The sequence below is a fragment of the Vidua chalybeata genome, chromosome 1 (assembly GCF_026979565.1).
Source record: "Vidua chalybeata isolate OUT-0048 chromosome 1, bVidCha1 merged haplotype, whole genome shotgun sequence".
Lineage (NCBI taxonomy): Eukaryota > Metazoa > Chordata > Aves > Passeriformes > Viduidae > Vidua > Vidua chalybeata.
In genome coordinates, this window is record NC_071530.1 from 577,030 (window position 1) to 591,011 (window position 13,982).

The following is a 13,982-nucleotide window of genomic DNA, read 5'->3' on the forward strand; positions in this document are numbered from 1 at the left end:
CTCCTCAGGCTGAGGGGTGGGCCCTGCTGGCACAGGGGGGTCACGGCTGCCTCCCTCTGGGGTGGGGGCCTCCACAGAGGAGGGGGTTCAGGGGGGCTGATGGGGCAGGTGGTCTCCGTGTCTGACCCCTGCCCGCAGCCCCCTGTGCCCCGGGGGGGTGCCCCAACGCCTCGGAGTGCGCGGAGGGGTTGCGCCCCCTCCCCTGCGCCCCCTGCCCCGCCTCCTGCGCCGACCTGGCGGCCGCCGTCACCTGCCCGCGGCCCCCGCCCTGCCGCCCAGGTGAGGGGGACACGGGGGGGGGGCTTAGGGGGGCGCCCCAATGTGAGGGGCACCCCCTGACCCCCCCGCTCCCCCCAGGGTGCTGGTGCCCGGCGGGGCGGGTGCTGGACGCCCCCGAGCCGGGCGCGGGGCCCGCGGGGTGCGTGCGGCCGCGGGAGTGCCCGTGCCGGGCCGGGGGGCGCCGCTACCCCCCGGGCGCCCCGGTGCCGCTCGGTTGTCGCCTCTGCACCTGCCTCGAGGGGCAGCTGCGACACTGCCGCCCCCACCCCGGCTGCTCAGGTGGGTCCCGGCGCGGGGGTCCCCACCCCCGGTGCCGCCTGTGGGGTCTCCGGTACCCGCTGTCCCCGCGGTGGTGCCCGGGGGTTCCCCCCCGTGCCCCGGTGTCCCCGCCCCGGTGCCCGGGTGTCCCGGCTGACCCGGTGTCCCCCGCAGTGGACTGCGGGTGGTCGTCGTGGTCGCCGTGGGGCGCGTGCGCGGGCACCTGCGGGACCCCCGGCGTGCAGTGGTCCTTCCGCAGCCCCTCGAACCCGGCCCGGCGCGGGGCGGGCCGGCACTGCCGCGGCATCTACCGCAAGGCCCGACGGTCAGCGGGGCCCGGGGGTGGCTGGGGGGGGGGGGCTGGGGGGTCCCCCAGATGTGTGACAGTCCCGCCCGCAGGTGCCGCACGGCGCCGTGCCGGCGGTGCCAGGAGCGGGGCCGCTGGCGCGTCCCCGGCGAGCGCTGGCGCGGGGGCCCCTGCCAGGTGTGCCAGTGCCTGCCGGGTGGGGCCGTCCGCTGTGTCCCCTACTGTCCCCTCCGCGAGTCCGGCTGTCCCCAGGTGAGTGGGGGCCGCGGGGGGCGGGACGAGCCGCAGGTGGCGGTGCAGGTGACGCTGCCGGTGTCCCCAGGGCCAGGTGCTGCGGGAAGGTGACGGCGGGTCCTGCTGCGCCTGCGGCCCCGCGGGTGAGTGGGGGGGGGGGGTCCCGGGGGTGCCAGGGGAGGTGGAGGTGACCCCCATCCCCTCGTGCCCGTCACCGCCGTGTCCGTCCCCGCTGCAGGTGACAACGCCACGGCCACCCCGCCCGGGATGACGACAGCGCTGTCCCCCCCCGCGCCGGCCGAGGCCCCCGGCAGCCCCGGGTACGAGAGGGGCGCGGTGGAGCACCGGGATCTGGGGGTCCCCAAAGCGGGGGGGCACTGGGGGCATCCCCTGCTGCCCCCTGTCCCTCACTGTGCCCCCTCCAGCCCCACGGCCGGGCCCGAGGGGCCCAGAAGCGCCGAGACCCCCGCGGAGCCCCCCAGCGAGGACGAGGGCACCCCCAGAACCGCGACCCCACCCGAGGACACCCCGAGGCCCCCCGGAGGCCCCGCGACCCCCCACGAGCCCCCCCAGCTCCGTGCGTTGTCCTCGCTGGCTCCCACGGGGGTCCCCGCCGCGACCCCCCCAGGTGAGGGGGTCCCGGGAGGTGGGGAGGAAAGGCCCCCCCAGAACGGCCCCCCGAGACTGGGGAGTCCCGGTGGAAGGGGGGTGACGGGCCCCGAAACAGCCCCCCAGGAGCGGGGGATTCAGTCACGGCCGGGGGGGCTGCGGGGGTCCGAAATCGGGGGGTGGCAGGGGTGGGTCCCCAAAACACGGGGGTCACCCTGCCCCCCTCCCCCGTGTCCCCCAGGCTGCGCCCCCCCGCCCTGGGGGGGGTGGGGGTCCTGCAGCCGCTCCTGCGGGTTGGGGGTCGCTCTGCGGCGCCGGGGGGAGACCCAGCCCGAGGGGGGCTGCGCCCACCCCCCCAACACCGACACCCGCGTCTGCTTCCTGCGAGCCTGCCCAGGTACCCCCAAACCCGGCACCCCGCACGGGTGGGGACCCCCGGCAGGGTGGGGACCCCCGTGACGGGTGGAACCTTCAGCAGGGCTGGGACCCCACTGCGGGGTGGGACCCCCGGGGGTCTGGGCTCTGCGTGGGGTGGGAGCAGCCCCCATTATCGGGCTGGGACCCCCCAGAGTCTGGAGACCTCCCCAGTGAGTGGGACCCCCCATCCCCAGGCCGAGGGGCATCCTCGGGGGGCGGGGGTCTCGGGGTTTGGGGTCTCCAAGTGCGGGGGGGCTCGGTGCCCATTTGGGGGTTCTGGAGGGGTCCCCGAGGGGGGCACTCTGGGTTAGGGGCGGTCAGGGGGATCAGCACCCCCCGTACCTGGGTTAGGGGGTGCAGGGGGTGGCCCTGGGGCGGTGTGGGGGTGCTGACCCCCTTGACCGCCCCGTGCCCCCCCAGTGGCGGGCGGGTGGGCGCCCTGGGGGTCCTGGAGCGCCTGCGACGCCCCGTGCGGGGCGGGGCACCAGACCCGCCGCCGCAGCTGCAGCGACCCCCCCCCAAAAAACGGGGGGCGGCCGTGCGAGGGAGGGGCCCTGCAGAGCCGGCCCTGCAACCTGCGGCCTTGCGGGGACCCCCCAGGTACGGGGGAGCGCTGGGGACACCCCTCCAACCTTGTTCCCCCGTCCCTAAGTGCCACCACTGCCCCTCCCTAAATCCCCCCCTGCACCCCCGAGCTCCCAAACCCACAGTGCTCACCCCAGCCCCCCAAGCCCCCTAAAATGCCCTAAGTCCCCCCAACCCCTCCATCCCTGACTGCTCCAATGGCCTCCCCATCCCTGACCCCCATCCCCGCCACCCCAAATTTCCCGCAGCCCCCCAAACCTCCCCCGAGTCTCCCCTTCCCCCCGCTGACTGCCCGTGTCTCCCCCAGCCTGCCCCCCCCAGATGCTGCTGGTACCCCCGGGGGGGTGCGAGGATCTGGGGGTCCCTCCCTGCCCCCCCACCTGTGCGGACCTGAGTGGGAACAGCTCGTGCCCGGGGGGCTGCGAGGAAGGTCGGGGGGAGTTTGGGGGACACGGCGGGGGGGTCTTGGGAGGGTCTGGGGTGGCGACTTGGGTAGGGCTGGCGGGGGGCACAGGGGATTTGGGGGATGTGGGAGGACCTGGGAACTTGGGAGGGCGTGGAGGGGGCTTGAGGGGGCTTGGGGGGGCTTGGGGGACTGGGAGGGAGCTTAGGGAGGGCTTGGGAACCTGGGGGGGGGCACGGAGCAGTCTGGGGGCGGGCAGGATTTAGGGGGCGTTGGGAGGGGTACAGGGGCTGAAGCCCCCCTGAACCGCCCCCATCCCCAGGCTGCCGGTGCCGGGCCGGGCTGGTCCTGCAGGGGAGCGGCTGCATCGAGCCCGGGTACCCCAAAACCCCACTGTACCCCAACCCCGTAACCCAGCCACCTCTGTACCCCAAATCCCACCCGTACCGTGAAACCGGCTGCACCCCAAACCCATCTGTACCCCAAGCCCCGGTGTTGGGCGTCCCCAGAAAAAGGGGCCCCTGAACATTGGGGGCCTCCTAGGGGCTCCCCAGGATTTGGAGTAACCCTCCTCTTCCCTCCAGCGCCTGCGGGGTCCCTGCGGGGGTGATGGGGGTCCCCGGGAATCGGGGGCCCCCTGAATCGTGCGGGTGGTCGCGCTGGACCCCCTGGACCCGCTGTGACTGCGGCACCGGGACCCGGCAGCGCTTCAGGTGAGGGGCCGCCCCATAGCGGGGGGGTCTGACCCATAGCGGGGGGGGTCCTGCCCCATAACGGGGGGTTCTAACCCTTAACGGGGGTTCTGACCCATAACGGGAGGTTTTGACCCATACCGGGGGTTCTGCCCCATAACGGGGATTCTGCCCCATAGCGGGGGGGTCCTGCCCCACTTCCCCCTCCCCACAGGTCTCCCACCAACCCCGCGGCCGCAGCGGGCGGTGCCCCCTGCACCGGGACCCCCCGAGAGGTTCGGGGCTGTCCCGAGCTCTGCGGACCCGGTAGGTGCCAGGATCCCCCCGAAGCCCGGAGCCGGGACCCCCGAGTGCCGCCGCGGGCCCTCGAGCGCCTCGTGTCCGTCTGTCCCCAGAGCCCGCGAGCGCGGGGCCACCTGGGGCCACCGAGGCGCCCTGGCTCCCGGGGTCCCCCCCACGGCCGCCGGGGGGCACAGAGACCCCAGAGTCCCCAGGGTCGCCGTGGGCTCTGGAGCCGGCGTGGGGCACGGAGCCGCCCGGGGTGCCGGGGTCCCTGGAGCCGCTGTGGGTCCCGGAGTCCCTGGAGCCCCCGGAGTCCCCGGAGCCCCCCGAGCCCCCGGAGTCCCCGGAGCCCCCGGAGTCCCCGGGGCCCGCGCTCGGCCGGTGGTCGCCGTGGAGCACGGAGTCCCCGGCGGTGGCGGTGTCGCCGTGGGGCACCGGGCCCGGCCAGGCCCCCGAGCCGCCGGTCGCCGCCCGGGGCCGGTGGTCGCCGTGGGGGCCCTGGGGCGGCTGCAGCGCCCGGTGCGGGGGGGGCGAGCGCTGGCGGCGCCGGGGCTGCGGGACCCCCCCGTGCCCGGGGCCGGCGCTGCAGAGCCAGAGCTGCCACAGCCACGTGTGTCGCGGTGAGTCGCCGGCAGGGACCCCGACACAGGGACAGACACTGTCACCCCGAGATGTCACCCAGGGCGTCCGAGCACAGCCCTGCCCCACAGCCCCCACAGTGCCCCACAGAGCTGCCCCACAGCCCCCACAGACCCCACAGTGCCCCACAGACCCCACAGTGCCCCATAGAGCTGCCCCACAGCCCCCACAGCCCCCACAGACCCCACAGCCCCCACAGTGCCCCATCGAGCTGCCCCACTGACCCCACAGTGCCCCACAGACCCCACAGTGCACAGTGTCCCACTGACCCCACAGTGCCCCACAGCCCTACCCCACAGCCCCCACAGTGCCCCATAGAGCTGCCCCACAGATCCCACAGACCCCACAGACCCCACAGAGCCCCACAGACCCCACAGTGCCCCATAGAGCTGCCCCACAGACCCCACAGCCCTGTCCCACAGACCCCACAGTGCCCCACAGACCCCACAGTGCCCCACAGCCCTGCCCCACAGAACCCACAGACCCCACAGACCCCACAGTGCCCCACAGACCCCACAGTGCCCCACAGACCCCACAGACCCCACAGTGCCCCACAGCCCTGCCCCACAGCCCCCACAGTGCCCCACAGCGCTGCCCCTCATCGCCGCCCCACACCCCCATGGGGCCCTGAGCCGGGGGGTGTTGGGGGGCACAGGCCGGGTGCCCCCCAGGCACTGAGGTTGTTTTCGGGGGGTGCAGAGGCCGGGTGCCCCCCGGGCCGGACCTTCCGTGAGTGCGGGGGGGGCTCCGGGTGCCCCCGGAGCTGCGCCCACCTTGGGGGGGCCGTGGGGTGCGCGGGGGGGTGCCAGGAGGGCTGTCACTGCCCCCCCGGCACCTTCCTGCACCGCCGCACCTGCCTGCAGGTGAGACCCCCCCGGGCGCCCCCCCCATGGGTGCTGCCCCCAAATCCTGGGGTGGGAATGATATGGGGGGGGGAATTTGGGGATTTGGGCGGGGTCCACAAATCCACGGGTGCCCCTCAGAGTGGCCGGGGGTCCCGGGGTGGGGGTTGCCGCTTTGTGGGGGTGTCCTGGGGGCGGGGGGGGGGGGGGTTCCCTGGGCCATGGGGGGCTACGTGGGTTCCCCCCAGCAGGGTGGTCCCTGGGTCGGGGGGGGGATCACGGGAAGGGGTGAGGGACCCCTGGGGCAGTGGGGGACCCCAAGGTGCTTCTAGGGGTTCGTGGGTGCCCGCCGGAACAGTGGGGGGTTCATGGGGGCCCCCTGGGGCTGTGCTTTGCGGTGGTTTGGGGTCCCTGGGTCTGTGGGTGCCCCCCCCCGGGCGCCCCCCACCCCCGGCTCAGCCCCAACAGTGCCCCTGCTCGGTGCCGGCCGCGCTGCTGCGGGGGGGCACGCCCGGGACCCCTCCCGGGAGCCCCCCCGGGACCACCCCCGGCCCGGAGCCCCCCGGGAGCCCCGCCGGGGACCCCCCGATCGTGGAGCTGCCGCCGGGCGGGACCCTGTCCGTGGGTTGCGCCCTCTGGTGAGGAGGGGACCCCCGGGAGCCTCCCCCGCGGTCCTTCCCCACGCCCCTTCCCCTCCCTGCCGCCCCCCTGATTCCCCCTTTGCCCCCCAGCACGTGCCTGTGGGGCCGCCTGCGCTGCGCCCCCCCCGGGGGCTCCCCCTGCAACGGGACCCCCACGGCGACACCGACCTGCCCGAGCCCCCCCTGCGCCGGTGGGTCACGGCCCCACAGCCCCCCGCCCCGCACCGGGGCTCCCACCGAGGGGGTCCCGGGGGGTGTCACCGGTTGTTTGTGCCCCACAGCGGAGCCCGGCCCCACAGCGGATCTCAGCCCTATATCGGATCTCGGCCCCATATCGGAGCCCGGCCCCACAGCAGAGCCCGGCCCCACAGCGGATCTCAGACCCATATCGGATCTCGGCCCCATATCGGATCTCAGCCCCACAGCGGATCTCAGCCCCATATCGGATCTCAGCCCCACAGCGGATCTCAGCCCCATATCGGATCTCGGCCCCATATCGCATGTCAGCCCCACACCGGATCACGGCCCCACACCGGATCTCAGCCCCATATCAGAGCCCAGCCCCACACTGGATCACGGCCCCATATCGGATCTCAGCCCCACAGCGGATCTCAGCCCCACAGCCCCAGGTGAGGGTCCCCGCCCCCTGTGCCGCCCACCCCGGGGGTCCGCCCCGCCCGCCGCACTGACGGACCCTTCCCGCAGGGGACGAGGAGGAGGCCGGGGGGTCCCCGGCGGTCCCGGTGGTCCCGTGGGGGCCGTGGGGGCCGTGGGGGCCCTGCAGCCACACCTGCACCCGCCCCGAGAGCCCCGCGAGCCGGAGCCGCCGCCGGGGCTGCGCGGGGGGAAACTGCGGGGCGGGGGGCAGCAGCCAGCGACGGCCCTGCAACCTGCCCCACTGCCAGGGTACGGGGCGGGGGCTTTGGGGTCATCCCTGCCCCCTGCCCCACTGCCAGGGTACGGGGCGGGGGCTTTGGGGTCATCCCTGCAACCTGCCCCACTGCCAGGGTACGGGGCGGGGGCTTTGGGGTCATCCCTGCACCCTGCCAGGGTACGGGGCGGGGGCTTTGGGGTCATCCCTGCCCCCTGCCCCACTGCCAGGGTACGGGGCGGGGGCTTTGGGGTCATCCCTGCCCCACTGCCAGGGTACGGGGCGGGGGCTTTGGGGTCATCCCTGCCCCACTGCCAGGGTACGGGGCTCTGGGGGGGCTATGGGGGCCCATTGTGGGCTGGGGGTCCTGGGGGGTCTGCGGGGGCTTTGGGGTCCCTGCAGCCTGCCCCCCCCCCCGTGAGGGTACGGAGGTCTGGGGGGCTCTGGGGGTCCTGCTCCAGTGCGGGGGGGGGGTCCGCAGGGTCTCTGCCCCTCTGAGGGAGGCTCTGGGCTGTTGGGGGGTCCCGCTGACGCTGGGGTTCCCCCGCAGCGCCCCCCTGCGTGACGCCCCCCTGCCCGTGCCGGTGGAGCCCCTGGGGGCCCTGGGGGTCCTGCTCGCGGCCCTGCGGGGGGGGGCAGCAGCGGCGGCTCCGGGCCTTCGCCCCCCCCGGCCCCGGGGACCCCTGGTGCCCCCAAATCCGGGGGGGCCACGAGCAGCGGCGGCCGTGCGGGGTGACGGCGTGTCGGGGTGCGGGGGCGGGGGGACCTGGGGGCGGTATCGGGGAGCTGGGGGGGGTTGGGGGGGTGTGGGGGCCATGAGGGGGCTATGGTGGGAAATTGGGGTGCCCGGGTGAGCTGGGGCCGGGGGGGGGGGATGTCGGGGGGTCTCAGAGGGGCTGTGGTGGGATCAGGGGCTTGTGGAGACTGGGGGGGCGTGGGGACCCCTGGGGGCTTTGGAGAGGGGGGGGCTAAAGGGGGATCGGGGGGGGGAGCTGGAGGGCTCGGGGGGGGCTCTGGGAACCGGGGGGCTCGGGGTGATCGGGGGGGCCTGGGGGGCTCGGGGGGAGCTCTGAGAACCGGGGGGTTCGGGGGGCTCGGGGGGGCCTGGGGGGCTCGGGGGGGCTCTGGGAACCGGGGGGTTCGGGGGGCTCGGGGGGTCTGTCTGGGTGGTTCAGGGGGGCTGGGAGTGGGGGGCGTTGGGGGTCTCAGAGCGAATCCGGGCTTTCCGGGGGTCACCCCCCTGTCCCCCCGCAGTGAACGGCGCGTGGTCCCCCTGGGGTCCCTGGTCGCGCTGTGACGTCACGTGCGGGGGGGGCCGCTCCGTGCGCAGCCGCTCCTGCTCCCGCCCCCCCCCAAAAAACGGGGGCAGCCCCTGCCCCGGGAGGGGGCACGAGCTGCGGGTCTGCAACCCCCGGCCCTGCGGTACGGGGGTGCGGGGGGGGGGGGGGCACCGGGAGGGACTGGGGGAGTCTGGGGGGGGCCGGCGGGGTCACCGAGGGGCTCTGCACTGGAGAGCAGCGTCGGGGGGAGCTGCGGGTGGCTGGGGGTGCCCTGGGGGGGCTCGGGGGGGGGGTCCCTGGGGGTGTCGCGGCGCTGACGGTGCCCCCCCCCCCCAGGCCCGCGGTGCCCCCCCGGGCAGACGGTGTCCCCCTGTGCCAGCCGGTGCCCGCGGAGCTGCCGGGACCTGCAGGAGGGGGTGTCCTGCGAGGGGGGGGCCCCCTGCGAGCCCGGCTGCCGCTGCCCTCCCGGTGAGCCCCCGGCGCCCCCCGTGAGACCCCTGTGGGACCCCCGGGCACCCCCCCGAGCCTGTCCCTGTCCCCTCCCCCAGGGACGCTGGAGCAGGACGGGGGCTGTGTCCCCCCCGCGCTGTGCGAGTGCCTGGACGCGGGGGGGCACCTCTGGGTGCCGGGGGGGGGCGGCCACCCCCGGGACTGCCGGAACTGCACCTGCGCGGGGGGGCGGCTGCGCTGCGTCCCGGGGGGGTGTCCCCCCCCCAGCGCCACCCCCGGGACCCCCCCCGGGACCCCCCCCTGCGCCTGGAGCCGCTGGAGCCAGTGGGGACCCTGCAGTGTCACCTGCGGGGGGGGGCGGCAGGAGCGGTACAGGTGAGCGGGGGGGGGGGGGGGACACACGGGCTTGGGGTGCGACACGGGGGGGACGCGGGGGTTGTGGGGGGGACACGGCGCCTTGGGGACACGTGACAGCCGGGGGGGGGGCACGGAACTGTGGGCACACAGGACTTGGGGGGGGGGAATGCGGTGTCTGCTGGGGGGGGGGTCACGACCCTGGGGGGCACACGGCACCTGTGGGGGGGGCCACGTCACCTTGGGGACGCACCTGGGGCTGGGGGGACGCGAAACCCACGGGGGCGGCGTGACACAACCCAACGCCCCGTGTGACCCCCCCCGGCCCCCCAGGACTCCCATCCCCCCCGAGGGAGGGGGGGGACCCTGCGGGGCCCCCCAGGAGCAGGCTCGGCGCTGCGAGGAGACGCCGTGCCCCCCCGTGTGCCCCTGGGCGGGGGGCGAGCGGGGGCTGGGCGAGCGCTGGAGCCCCGGCCCGTGCCAACAGTGGTGAGTTGGGGGGGCCGGGGGGGCCGGGGGGGGGGTCTGAGCGACCCCCACCCACCGCGTGTGTCCCCCCCTGCAGCACCTGCACCCCCGAGGGACCCGAGTGCTGGGACACGCCGTGTGCGGCCGGTACGGGGGGGCCGGAGGGAGGATTGGGGGGGGTCCCGGGGAGGGCAGAGGGGTGTCGCAGGGCACTGGGGGGTTCTGGAGGGGTCGGGGGGGTGATGGGGGGTCCCGAGGGTCCCGGTGACCCCGGTGCTCCCCCCAGAGCCGTGTGACTGGAGTCCCTGGGGGCCCTGGGGACCCTGCGGAGACCCCTGTGCGGGGGGGTCGCGCCTGCGCCACCGGCACCCCCTGAAGCCCGAGACCCCCGGGCGGGCGTGCGCGGGGGTCCGCACCCAGAGCGAGAGCTGCACCTCCAGCGCCTGCCCCGGTAACCCCCGCGCTGCCACCCCGGGCCCCCCCTCCCTGGAGCCTTGGGAGCCCACCCCGGGGCGCTCAGGGCTCCCGTGCCCCCCCCCCCAGATCCCGGCTGCGGCGGGGGGGGCCGGACCCGCAGCCCCTGCGCCGGGCGCTGCCCCCGGACCTGCGCGGACACCTGGGCGCCGGTGCTGTGTCTGCAGGGGCCCTGCGAGCCAGGTACGGCCGGGCCGCCCCGCGGGTGTCCCCCCGGACCCCCGGACACCCACGGTGCCCCCCGTGCCCCCAGGGTGCCGGTGCCCCCCCGGGCAGCTGCTGCAGGACGGGCGCTGCGTCCCCCTGAGCCGCTGCCGCTGCGGGACCCCCGGCGGGGAGCACGGGAGCCGCGAGGTGTCCCCGGGGACCCTGACCCAGATCGGCTGTCACAACTGGTGGGTGACACACCGCGGAGGGGGCGCGGCGGGATGGGCACGGCTGGGGACACGGTGGGGGACACGGTGGGTGGGCACTCGGGGACAGACGGGGGCGGGACGGGCACGGGGGGACGGCACGGGGGCCAGGGGGGTCGACAGACACGGTGGTGGCAGTGGGACGGGCACGGGAACGGTGGGACGGGCACAGTGACACTGGGACGGGCACAGTGACACTGGGATGGGCGCAGGGGACAGGGTGGGATGGGCACAGTGACAGTCAGACGGGCATAGTGACACTGGGACAGGCACAGTGACACTGGGACGGGCACAGTGACATTGGGAAGGGCGCGGGGGACAGGCTGGGACGGGCACAGTGACATTGGGACGGGCACGGTGACACTGGGACGGGCACGGGGGACAGGCTGGGACGGGCACAGTGACATTGGGACGGGCACGGTGACACTGGGACGGGCACGAGGGACAGGCTGGGACAGGCACAGTGACACTGGGACGGGCGCGGGGGACAGGCTGGGACGGGCACCGTGCTGGCGGGACGGGCACCGTGGCGGTGCCACAGGGCAGGGCCCCACGTGCGGTGACGGTGACACGCGTGTCACCCCCGGTGCAGCACCTGCGAGAACGGCACCCTGACGTGCCCAGCGCTGGCGTGTCCCTCGCCGGGGCCCGCCACGCCCGCCATCCCCACGTCCCCCCGGTCCTCCGTGTCCCCCCTGTCCCCCGCATACCCCGTGTCCCCTCTGTCCCCCTCGCCCCCTCTATCCGCCCTGCTCCCGCTGTCTCCCGAGACCCCCCTGTCCCCCGCCCTGTCCCCGTGGTCCCCCTGGTCCCGCTGCTCCCGCAGCTGCGGCGGCGGCACCCGGAGGCGGCAGCGGCAGTGCCGGGAGCGCCCCGGGACGGGGCCGCCGTGCGGGGAGAGCCCCGGGGAGGAGACGGCGGCGTGTAACCCCCAGGCGTGCCCCGGTGAGGGCGGGGACACCGGGGGGCACGGAGGGACGGGAGGCACAGGGCTGGAGCGGTGAAAAGGAGGGATGGAGGGAACGGGGAACGGAGCGGTGGGAGAGGGAAGGGGTGGAGGTAGCGAGGAAGGGAGGGAGGGATGGAGGGGGCGGACGGAGGGCCGGGGCAATGGAAGGAGGGAGGGCGGGGGGTCAGGGGGTGCCGGTGCCAATCCCGGTGCCATTGCCGGTGCCGGTCCCGGTGCCATTCCCAGTGCCGGTCCCGGTGCCATTCCGGGTGCCATTCCGGGTGCCGGTACCGGTGCCATTCCCGGTGCAGTCCCGGTGCCATTCCCGGTGCCATCCCCAGTGCCGGTCCCGGTGCCGTTCCCGGTGGCCCCAGGCTGCCCCCCGGGCGAGGTATGGCTGGACCCCGGCCCCGCCTGCGAGCGCAGCTGCCAGGACCTGGCGGAGCCCCCCGGGACTTGCGGGGGGACCCCCGCGACCCTCGGAACCTCCGGATCCCCGGCGACCCCCGGGACCCCCGTAACTCCGGACAGCTCCAGCACCCCCGGGACCCCCGCGACCCTCGGCACTCCCGCGACCCTCGGGACCCCCTCGACCCCCCCCGCGCTGCGCCTGCGCCCCCGGGCGGTACCGGAACGGCTCCGGGCAGTGCGTGAGCGCGGGGGGCTGCGGCTGCCGGCACCGCGGGGCGCTGCGAGCGGTGAGCAGGGCGGGGGGCGCGGCGCGGGGGTCCCTGATCCCGTGCCGGGGGGTCCCTGACCAATATTTGGGGTCCCTGCCCCCCTGCAGGCCGGCAGCGAGTGGCAGGAGCAGTGCGGAACCTGTCGCTGCTCCGAGGGACGCGTCACCTGCGCCACCTCCTGCCCCGCACTCACCTGCCCGGAGGTGGGGGGCGCCGGGGGCGGTCCGGGGGGCGCGGGAGGGGTCCCCGCGGGCAGGGGCTGAGCCCGGGTGGTGCCCGCAGGGCGCGGAGCCGGTGCTGGAGCCCGGGAGCTGCTGCCCCGTGTGCCGGGACGAGTGGCCAGGTGAGACCCCGCACCCGGGGGCCCCGGGGAGGGGCGGCCCCGGCAGCCCCCCCCGCTCACGCCGGGCCCCCCCCCCCCACGGTGCAGAGGAGCCCCCCGGGCCGTGCCGGCTCCTCACGGCGCTCCGGACCATCGCCAAGGGCGCGTGTGTCCTGCGGGGCGTCCGCGTCGCCTACTGCGCGGGGGCGTGTCGCTCCCGCACCGCCGTCAGCGCGCAGGTACGGGGGGCGCGGGGCCGGGAGGGACCCCCGGAGCCCGGCCCGGGGCTGTCCGGGGCTCTCCGGGGCTGTGCCGTGCCGCCGTGACCCGCTGTCCCCAGGAGCCGTACGTGCGGTCGCTGTGCGAGTGCTGCAGTTACCGGCTGGACCCCGGCCGGCCCGTGCGGGCCCTGCTGCTGCCGTGCCCCCGCGGCCGCCCCCGGCCCGCGCTGCTGCCCCGCATCGCCGAGTGCCGCTGCGAGCCCTGCCGGGGTGCGGGGAGCGGGGGATCCTGCGGGGCTGGGGGAGCGGGGGGATCCCGAGCGGCTGGGGGAGAGTGGGGGGATCCCGCCGGGGCTGCGGGGAGCGGGGGCATCCTGCCGGGGCTCGGGGAAGCGGGGGGATCCTGCCGGAGAGTGGGGGCATCCTGCCGGGGCTCGGGGAAGCGGGGGGATCCTGCCGGAGAGTGGGGGCATCCTGCCGGGGCTGGGGGGAGCGGGGGATCCTGAGGGGGCTCGGGGGATCCCGCCGGGGCTCGGGGGAGCGGGGGAAGCGGGGGGATCCCGCGGGGCTCCGGCGGGGACACGCGGCCCCCGCACCGCTCAGAGCGCTGCGGGTGGAGGCTGGGCTGTCCCGGGGGTCCCGGGGGTCCTTGGGTGTCTGGGGGGGGCTCGGGGAGCAGCCAGCGCGGACACCGGACCCCCCCCGTCCCGCAGGCGGGGACTTCAGCCGGCGCTGAGGAGACCCCCGGACACCGCCCCTGCCCCCCGCCCTGCGTCGGCATCGATCCTTATCGATACCAATAAACGGGCGATAATCGATGGAGTTCGACAATTAATCTCTAACCGATAACCTCACCCGGGGGCACTGTGCGAACTGGGGGACCGGGGGGGCACTGGGATCAACTGGGGACCTCCAGGGGGGCACTGGGATGAACTGGGATCTCCGGGGGGGCACTGGGATGAACTGGGGGGCACTGGGATGGACTGGGGATCTCCGGGGGGGGCACTGGGATGAACTGGGGGGCACTGGGATGAACTGGGGGACTCGAGGGGGGGCACTGGGATGAACTGGGGGGCACTGGGATGGACTGGGGATCTCCAGGGGGGCACTGGGATGAACTGGGGGACTCGAGGGGGGGCACTGGGATGAACTGGGGGGCACTGGGATGAACTGGGGATCTCCGGGGGGGGCACTGGGATGAACTGGGGGACTCGAGGGGGGGCACTGGGATGAACTGGGGGGCACTGGGATGAACTGGGGGACTCGAGGGGGGGCACTGGGATGAACTGGGGGGCACTGGGGGCGGCGGTGG

The 13,982-nt window shown here is 76.1% G+C and overlaps 1 protein-coding gene across 1 annotated transcript in view; it reads left to right on the plus strand.

The window, feature by feature from the left end:
- Positions 1 to 13,447, plus strand: part of LOC128792434 (SCO-spondin-like) — a 29,432-nt gene extending 15,985 nt beyond the window's left edge. The window contains exons 33-67 of the mRNA XM_053950867.1: positions 139 to 279; positions 358 to 558; positions 712 to 862; positions 937 to 1,096; positions 1,167 to 1,221; positions 1,317 to 1,398; positions 1,504 to 1,706; positions 1,929 to 2,084; positions 2,525 to 2,704; positions 2,997 to 3,119; positions 3,415 to 3,535; positions 3,677 to 3,805; positions 3,999 to 4,090; positions 4,180 to 4,686; positions 5,405 to 5,568; positions 6,007 to 6,185; positions 6,279 to 6,379; positions 6,470 to 6,817; positions 6,894 to 7,094; positions 7,610 to 7,807; positions 8,314 to 8,481; positions 8,676 to 8,807; positions 8,888 to 9,164; positions 9,477 to 9,632; positions 9,709 to 9,758; positions 9,898 to 10,062; positions 10,155 to 10,268; positions 10,339 to 10,480; positions 11,091 to 11,443; positions 11,789 to 12,145; positions 12,235 to 12,330; positions 12,410 to 12,470; positions 12,517 to 12,688; positions 12,790 to 12,940; positions 13,384 to 13,447. Of these exons, the coding sequence (XP_053806842.1) occupies positions 139 to 279; positions 358 to 558; positions 712 to 862; positions 937 to 1,096; positions 1,167 to 1,221; positions 1,317 to 1,398; positions 1,504 to 1,706; positions 1,929 to 2,084; positions 2,525 to 2,704; positions 2,997 to 3,119; positions 3,415 to 3,535; positions 3,677 to 3,805; positions 3,999 to 4,090; positions 4,180 to 4,686; positions 5,405 to 5,568; positions 6,007 to 6,185; positions 6,279 to 6,379; positions 6,470 to 6,817; positions 6,894 to 7,094; positions 7,610 to 7,807; positions 8,314 to 8,481; positions 8,676 to 8,807; positions 8,888 to 9,164; positions 9,477 to 9,632; positions 9,709 to 9,758; positions 9,898 to 10,062; positions 10,155 to 10,268; positions 10,339 to 10,480; positions 11,091 to 11,443; positions 11,789 to 12,145; positions 12,235 to 12,330; positions 12,410 to 12,470; positions 12,517 to 12,688; positions 12,790 to 12,940; positions 13,384 to 13,406 (5,909 nt within the window). The 3' untranslated portion in view covers positions 13,407 to 13,447. The remainder of the gene's footprint in view (positions 1 to 138; positions 280 to 357; positions 559 to 711; positions 863 to 936; positions 1,097 to 1,166; positions 1,222 to 1,316; positions 1,399 to 1,503; positions 1,707 to 1,928; positions 2,085 to 2,524; positions 2,705 to 2,996; positions 3,120 to 3,414; positions 3,536 to 3,676; positions 3,806 to 3,998; positions 4,091 to 4,179; positions 4,687 to 5,404; positions 5,569 to 6,006; positions 6,186 to 6,278; positions 6,380 to 6,469; positions 6,818 to 6,893; positions 7,095 to 7,609; positions 7,808 to 8,313; positions 8,482 to 8,675; positions 8,808 to 8,887; positions 9,165 to 9,476; positions 9,633 to 9,708; positions 9,759 to 9,897; positions 10,063 to 10,154; positions 10,269 to 10,338; positions 10,481 to 11,090; positions 11,444 to 11,788; positions 12,146 to 12,234; positions 12,331 to 12,409; positions 12,471 to 12,516; positions 12,689 to 12,789; positions 12,941 to 13,383) is intronic.
- Positions 13,448 to 13,982: the final 535 nt, after the last annotated feature.